This window comes from Pecten maximus, chromosome 14 (genome assembly GCF_902652985.1).
Source record: "Pecten maximus chromosome 14, xPecMax1.1, whole genome shotgun sequence".
Classification (NCBI taxonomy): domain Eukaryota; kingdom Metazoa; phylum Mollusca; class Bivalvia; order Pectinida; family Pectinidae; genus Pecten; species Pecten maximus.
This window is the reverse complement of record NC_047028.1, coordinates 23,438,727-23,446,881: the sequence shown is the minus strand read 5'-3', so window position 1 is coordinate 23,446,881 and position 8,155 is coordinate 23,438,727. Positions and strand designations below refer to the sequence as shown.

The window sequence follows — 8,155 nt, the reverse complement described above, 5'->3', positions numbered from 1 at the left end:
ATCACGTAAATCCAACAGAGTTAAGCCCCTTTCATAAAAAGATGTTTTAACGACCCAGTAAAGAAAGAAAGAAATGTCACGTATTCAAGTTTGCATTGAATGAATACCACCCCTAAAGTTCGTTGCTTTGTCTCTTATTTCTTTATTATATATATTATAAGAGCGTCCCTGCTTCATTAACGTTGTTCAGAAAGTATAATTTAACGGAAACATTCTAAATAAAATTTAATCATTGCTTTATATGTAGAAAAATAGTAAAGCATATGACAATGATACATAGATAATACATGTAACATGTATTCTTTCAATACAAAACTACATTGTACTTCTACCAAACCAAAAATAAATAAATAAATAAATTAAAAACAAAAAACAAAAAAAAAAAAACAAAAAAAAACAAACAAAAAATTAAAAAAAAAACATAAAAAAAAACACTAATACCTTGACTCAAAATACAAAAATCAATAATTCGCTTGTTTTGGTCTTTTGTTAAGCTATACGATTGTCTCCTAACGATTCAAAATTCTACAGAACCTTCGTTAGATCATCTATATAATTGATTATGTGATAAATAGAATCATACACTCATGATACCTTGATATACATTCTCAACTAAAAAAATCCACACAAAGTCACCTCTTTGACTGATCCAAACATATCTGATGTATACTGATATATATATGTAAAAAAAATCTTTTAATAGCAGTATCTAGCACTGCGGGTCGTAAATGTATAGCAAAATTAATATTAATATTTATACCTGAATATTATTGCGACATGCTGCATCAGGAAACCACGTGACTGTTGTATTACATATAGATCTATGTTTTAAGACAGTCACACGAGATCCAATAGATCATGTCGGGATTCAACATTAGAAGCGCGAGGGAAGAAGATGTGGATGAAATCTTTCGGATGACTAACGTAGGTATTCTAATAGTTTATTATCCCAAGCTGTGTTTGAAACTGGAATTTCTTTCAAAAAGGATTTTCCATACAAATCTACTGATATATTGGAAACTGAAATTGACACCAGATAGCGTTTCACCTTTTTTTCTTTTTCAAATGAATGCCATTCCCTTACCGAGTATTACTGATAACTAATTTTTTTTTAGATTACTAAGTGTTTGGCACACTATGTTATTGATATAAATGATCAGGTATCAAATTTTTAAGAAAAAAAATGTTAGAGACATGAAGATTCGAAAAGGGATAAATGTAGGTGTTGTTCATTTTGGGATAAAGAGCGATGAAGTAATAGTTTTATACAGATATAGCTGGTTAATCAAATAACCCTCTGGCATACCTAAAACTAACGGCATGGTTATTTTGTGCAAAACATGTTATCCACATGGTACAGGTTCTCCTGAAATATGTATTTCACTAAAAAGTCCTAACAGATTAAAGATTTACATGAACAAGCAAGTGGGTTGTAAAAAAGGCGAACAAGTTATTTGAAAACAAATCGAGAATTAGATAGAGCCAAAAAGTATGTAACTAAGTAACCTTCAACAACTGTTCCTCCTCTTTGGACTCGTCAGTGATGCTAAAGCTCTAAAATGTTGATGCATCGGAGGCAAATAACAAAACTCAAAATGTCAGAATCTTGATTGGGAGGCGAGATTGCCCCACGCTTCAATAAATAACATACTAATGTATCAGCCCAATATCATTTTACGATGAGGATATTCGTTTTACATATATTAACTGGAGATAGCATAGCTTCCATTACTATGTGATTCAGGGCATGGTTCAATGTTAACGTGTGCCAACTTCTGTTGCATGACATGTAAACTGCTCACATTAAAAATGGAGAAAAATATATTCTTCTGCATCGAAAAGTGTATAACAATCTCAAAACTTACGTCATGTTCAATTTGAAACACAGCTTCGACCAGCTGTTGTCGCGAAAACGTTCATTTTAATATTCAATTACATTCTTGTGGAAACGTGGTAACATCCATTGTATTAAAGATATTGATCATAAATTTATTAGATATGCCAGGTTGGTGTATATTTGGATGTATATATAGATACAAATTAATGCAACAAAAAAATATGAAATGACAGGAGTAGCAATATGTGTGTTTCATCGCCTAATAACCTAAGGTTATCATTATTTGTTCAAAATAATCATGAATTTCATATTCGTTTAAAATTATCCATCTCTAAGAATAAGTGGCTTATAAACATATCTGCTTAATACACATCCCTTCCTATTTCTTAATATTTGCCCATTTCTAGTCTTCTGACTTCTCTTTATCCTTATTGCTCTGGGTGGCATGCGACGGGTCTCTCTTATGTTATTCAGTGAGGTAGTCACCAACTACTATAAAATGACCTTGGTTGTTCAAGGGGCGATTATCCCATGCAACAACCAAACCAACAAATAATGCTTCTCCTCTTGATTTCCACACTTTTTGTCCCTAAGCATACCGACGAATCCGAAAAACAGCTGTATGGCGTACCTGTAGTTTTATATCTATCATGTGGCATATAATGGATCAGTTATTATATCTATTTTGAAAGAGACTACATTAATCGTCTTTTGTATAATCCTTAAACAGCTGAATTTCAAATTAATATCTTTGAATACTTTGTAGTTAAAAAAATAGACGCAGTTTATGCCAAATTAATTTATAGAGTTAAATTCGATTAATTACATGTAACCAATACGTTTAATCTTTTTTAGGAGCTTGCTGCGTATTTAAATGAGCCAGAAGCTGTTCTTGTAACACCAGAAAGTAAGATACATTCATTTTGTCTATACACAGATCGAAACAGATCAGAACGAAACATATTGGTTGTTGACTCATTATTTTATTTATTTAGGATTGTAAATTTTAATCAACTGAGCAAGTCGGTTTTGACGTTTCAGTTGTCGGCTGTATGGGAAAAGGCCTGTTGATATACCAAATTTATTTTTCACTTTAATTAATCAACAAACTGAGTATCTATTCATTATGTTGACAGCGCTGAAAGAGGGTATGGGAAAAGGTCTATCGAAACATTGTATCTATGTTGACAGTGGAAAAGGTCTATCGAAATATTGTATCTATGTTGACAGTGCTGAGAAAGGGTATGGGAAAAGGTCTATCGAAATATTGTATCTATGTTGACGGTATGGGAAAAGGTCTAACGAAATATTGTATCTATGTTGACAGTGCTGAGAAAGGGTATGGGAAAAGGTCTATCGAAATATTGTAACTATGTTGACAGTGCTGAGAAAGGGTATGGGAAGAGGTCTATCGAAATATTGTATCTATGTTGACGGTATGGGAAAAGGTCTAACGAAATATTGTATCTATGTTGACAGTGCTGAGAAAGGGTATGGGAAAAGGTCTATCGAAATATTGTAACTATGTTGACAGTGCTGAGAAAGGGTATGGGAAAAGGTCTATCGAAATATTGTATCTATGTTGACAGTGCTGAGAAAGGGTGTGGGAAAAGGTCTATCGAAATATTGTATCTATGTTGACAGTGCTGAGAAAGGGTGTGGGAAAAGGTCTATCGAAATATTGTATCTATGTTGACAGTGCTGAGAAAGGGTGTGGGAAAAGGTCTATCGAAATATTGTATCTATATTGACAGTGCTGAGAAAGGGTCAGGGAAAAGGTCTATCGAAATATTAAGTGTATTTATTCATTCATTTATATATGTTGACAGCACTGAGAAAGGGTAAAGGAAAAGGCCTATCGAAATATTAGATTATTTATCTATTTATTTATGTTAACAGCACTGAGAAAGGGTATGGGAAAAGGTCTATCGAAATATTGTATCTATGTTTGCAGTGCTGAGAATGAACCAGACGAAATACAAGTGTGTGGTGGTGGAGGACAAGACAACAGATGGTATGTCTACATATCAGTTTTACTGTTTCAATCTGTTTCATGTCGTTGGGAGAAATATATTTGGTGTCTATATTTAATGGTGAATGTTAGTTTGCTCCAGTGACGTAGCCTACCAAAGAACAGCTGTTACATTCATAAAATATGTTTTGTTTATCATTAAAATTGTAATGTGGATATTTTTTGTATTTATTTAAAGGATTGATTGTCAATTTTGTTGCTTACATGGACTGATGAAGGGAAGTGAACCTCGTGCAAATGAAGTGAACTGCGAAGCAGTTCATGTACCATTTGCACGAGGTTCACTTCCCTTCATCAGTCCATGCAAGCAACAAAATTGACAATCAATCCTTATATTTACGTTAACCAAATTTAAAACTTCGCCACCAGATTGCAAAATTCGGTCGCAACAGTGTGACGTAAGTGCGTTACTTTGTAACATTGTTATACTTATCGTACATATGTGCACAGTAGTGGAACAGCAGACAGTCAACTATTCTCGTCGCCAAGGCAACACAAAATATAGTGCCATACACGTTTTGATTATTACGATGTTGATACACATAGATACGATATTTTCAAGGTAAAATATTCATTTATAACAAATATTTATGATATTGTATAATAAAAACTTAGCAATACCCATATCAATACGAATTTAAAGTGCAGTGTTGACAGTATAGTATGTGTGTGATTTGGTCACTCGAGACACAGCGACTCGGTTAAAGAAATGATGTGATGCAGTCTAATAGCCGGGATATTCAAAGCTCGAGAAAAAGTGTAACAATGTTGATGTTAGTCGCAGGTTAGCTGGTGATGTACATGGTGTTCTTTGTCATTCATTGTCGCACTGGCGTTTTGGGATGTAAATTCTGACAATAGTAAGTAAAGAAACATTGATTTGAAAATTGGCGGTATTCGACGGCCGGAAACTTGTGTCCTCCATATGTTTAGATTGAGTCAAATTACGACAATAATGTGTCCCTGTTCTCGATATAGCATACTTCTGCTACCAGTCTGTTTTGTGTTGTTAAATAGTGTTTAAATTGAGGTTTATTTTCTGTGACCACTGAAATGGTATTGAGCATGGCATTCGAGATACAGCTAACGTTAGACCTACTGCGCTACGTAGGTCATGAGCTCGGTGCTATCGAGAGTGTCAGTGTTCTGTCAGATCCTGTTTTCTAAACTGTCTGCATTATACTGGCATTTTTATTAGCACATAAAGCGGCTATTCCACTTGTGTTCATATACGTTTATAACAATGTTACACAATTCACAAAGTGAAAGTGCATTCAAGTCTGAGGCGGTACAGAACTCGATCGCCATTGTAAACTCAGTGAATGTATTCACACGCCGGCAAGAAAGTGATTCGTCTCTCAGAACAGAAGCACGCGACCCAAAATCTTCAACGGGAAATGAAGTGATCTGAGTTTACTATGTTCATTGAGGCGGAGCGAAGTGAAAATGTAAATATATAGTATTGAGGCATTTTCAAAGTCGGCATATTTTCAAGGTATATTTGACTGCAAGAAATGCAATGATTACTTTCGAGACCGGCCTATTTTCGATTCAGGCTTATTATCGAAAGGTATTGTGGTAAGCACTTAGTGTGCATATAAGTTATGGTACATGTACCTTAGGAAGTCGACACTCAATAATGGTAGAAACCTTATTTAGGGTAAATAAACTCATGAAAATGAATGGTTAATAAACTCATGAATATGAATGGTAAATAAACATATGAATGGTAAATAAACTCATGAATATGAATGGTAAATAAACATATGAATGGTAAATAAACTCATGAATGGTAAATAAACTCATGAATATGGATGGTAAATAAACTCATGAATGTGAATGGTAAATAAACTCATGAATGTGAATGGTAAATAAACTCATGAATGGTAAATAAACTCATGAATGGTAAATAAACTCATGAATGTGAATGGTAAATAAACTCATGAATGGTAAATAAACTCATGAATGTGAATGGTAAATAAACTCATGAATGGTAAATAAACTCATGAATGTGAATGGTAAATAAACTCATGAATATGAATGGTAAATAAACTCATGAATGGTAAATAAACTCATGAATATGAATGGTAAATAAACTCATGAATATGAATGGTAAATAAACATATAAATGGTAAATAAACTCATGAATATGAATGGTAAATAAACTCATGAATGGTAAATAAACTCATGAATGTGAATGGTAAATAAACTCATGAATATGAATGGTAAATAAACTCATGAATGGTAAATAAACTCATGAATGGTAAATAAACATATAAATGATAAATAAACTCATGAATGGTAAATAACTAATGAAAATGAATGGTAAATAAGTGCATATGTGGTAAAAAAAGATACTAATGAATATAATAATGCCAATGTGCATTTTGATAAACAGTCCACCTCTTACATTCCATTCTTTTCCGTTTTTGTTTTTTGTTTTTTTTTATCAGATTCTATTTCCGTGCCATTGATTGGATTTGCTCAGTACATGTACAAATTCAGTGGTTGGAAAGGATGGGTGCTCATGCTAGACAGTCTATATGTGGCCCCGGGACACAGGAACAAGGGGATAGGGTCTGCCCTATATCAGATAGTGGCACGGGTGAGTGTCGGAATGTTTAAAAGTTCTAAATCTCCGACAAATTGAGCTTGTATTATTTTTCGTCATTTGCTGGTATTAATTAGATATAATATTGTTGCAATTTAATGCATTTTTATGACTGACAAGCAGTATATAAACTGACGGCGGTGTTACAACTTGTATCGATTTGCTTTAAAAACTATGTTGAAATTCTTATCCTAATCAATTGCATTGTGCATCATTGATTAAGAATTGATTCTTAAAGAATTTCCTGGATATTAGAAATTATTCCCCGCTATTGTTTTCTTGGTTATGTTAACAATTATCGTTATAGAATGTTTTTCTTTTGTTCTAGGATGCCGCAGCGACCGGCTGTAATTTTATGGAGATCCTTGTTCATGATTGGAACTCTGAGGCAAAAGGATTTTATAAAGCAAAGGGCGCATATGATTACACCGAGAAAATGAAAGTACATTTGTTCAGGATGCCAATATCAGAATTGGAAAAACTATCAAAACCAAATTAAGAGAAAACAAAACAAGCAAAAAAAAAAAAAAAAAAACAAAAACAAACAAAAAAATTAACTGTGTTGTAACAAATCAATTATGGTGGTTTTATATCTGATTTGTTTTCAGATGTGAAAATGTGACAACATATACAGTTGTTTTTCGGCATAGCCGTATTATTTTCTTTTGGCCCCGGATATGACGCGACAGGTGGCGTTACTGGCCAAGATGAAGTATGTGATTGGTCAATGTAGCGGTCAATACAAAATGCAGATATGCAGTTAAAAACGAAAAAAAGATAAGATTTAATGCAAGCTGAATAAGTAGATTATATTTTTAAATGACACATTAATAAAATCAAATTCCTGATTCAAATGCAGTCTTATTATTACCGAAAATGATTCAAACTGATATAATTTTGTTATTCGTGCTAAAACGCTTTAGTTCGTTGATTTATTTCACCATCAGTTTTACATTATAACCACCAGCATTAAAACTATGCCGTTTATCTTTTTTAGAGATATTTCTTGTTTTATTTGATATGGAAGTCATCGTAAAGAATTGATGTAGACGTATCCAGCGTTTGACTCGGTTATATATATATATACAGTGTTTTAGAGCCATGCCTCTAGCTCCTGGTTTCTATTTGTATCTCATACATCTTGTGTCCTGCTTTAATTTCCTATGCAACCAGCAACTTATTCCGGTATGTATAAAGTGATGACCAGCCACTTATCACGAATACAATCAGTCGTATTGAAAATGAATTGTTTCATATCAAATATGGAGATGATGCCTATGTACAAGATTTTCTTCTTTGTGAAATGGATAAATCTGTTGCATGATCATTTTCGCGAGCCAAGGCTTCTGATTGCGGTACACTAATTTCGTGGAGTGTAACGCTATACAGAAGCCTTGGCTAGCGAAGATGGCGCACGATGTGCCGAAGAGAAAAACACGCTACAATAGAAAGTTTCAATATAACGTCAATGAAAGGTCAAAGCTTGTAATGTTTCGACAGTCCAGCGTAGACGACTTAAATATTCATAGGCGCTATATATGTCTCTGGCGCTATAAACGCAAGTATCAGCAACAGAAACCTTTATTATGATCAAACTGATGAATTATTCATTAACAAATACAGTAGTATGGATTTTAGGATAGAAATCTGTAAACTTTTTACCGTTGAGGACAGT

The 8,155-nt window shown here is 33.4% G+C and overlaps 1 protein-coding gene across 1 annotated transcript; it reads left to right on the top strand.

Moving 5' to 3' along the window:
- The first annotated feature begins 824 nt into the window (after nucleotides 1-824).
- On the top strand, nucleotides 825-7,210 carry LOC117342444 (diamine acetyltransferase 2-like). Its single transcript, XM_033904603.1, has 5 exons — nucleotides 825-924; nucleotides 2,693-2,744; nucleotides 3,792-3,851; nucleotides 6,323-6,474; nucleotides 6,809-7,210. Exons 1-5 carry the CDS (start codon nucleotides 859-861, stop codon nucleotides 6,977-6,979), a joined length of 501 nt encoding a protein of 166 aa, XP_033760494.1. The 5' UTR covers nucleotides 825-858; the 3' UTR covers nucleotides 6,980-7,210.
- The last annotated feature ends 945 nt before the right edge of the window (nucleotides 7,211-8,155 follow it).

Excerpts from the sequence above, each read along its gene's own strand:
- LOC117342444 (XM_033904603.1), top strand. The coding sequence starts at position 859 with ATGTCGGGATTCAACATTAGAAGCGCGAGGGAAGAAGATGTGGATGAA. Across the intron at positions 2,745-3,791 it reads TGTTCTTGTAACACCAGAAA|TGCTGAGAATGAACCAGACG; the intron begins GTAAGATACATT and ends CTATGTTTGCAG. Across the intron at positions 3,852-6,322 it reads GGAGGACAAGACAACAGATG|ATTCTATTTCCGTGCCATTG; the intron begins GTATGTCTACAT and ends TTTTTTTATCAG.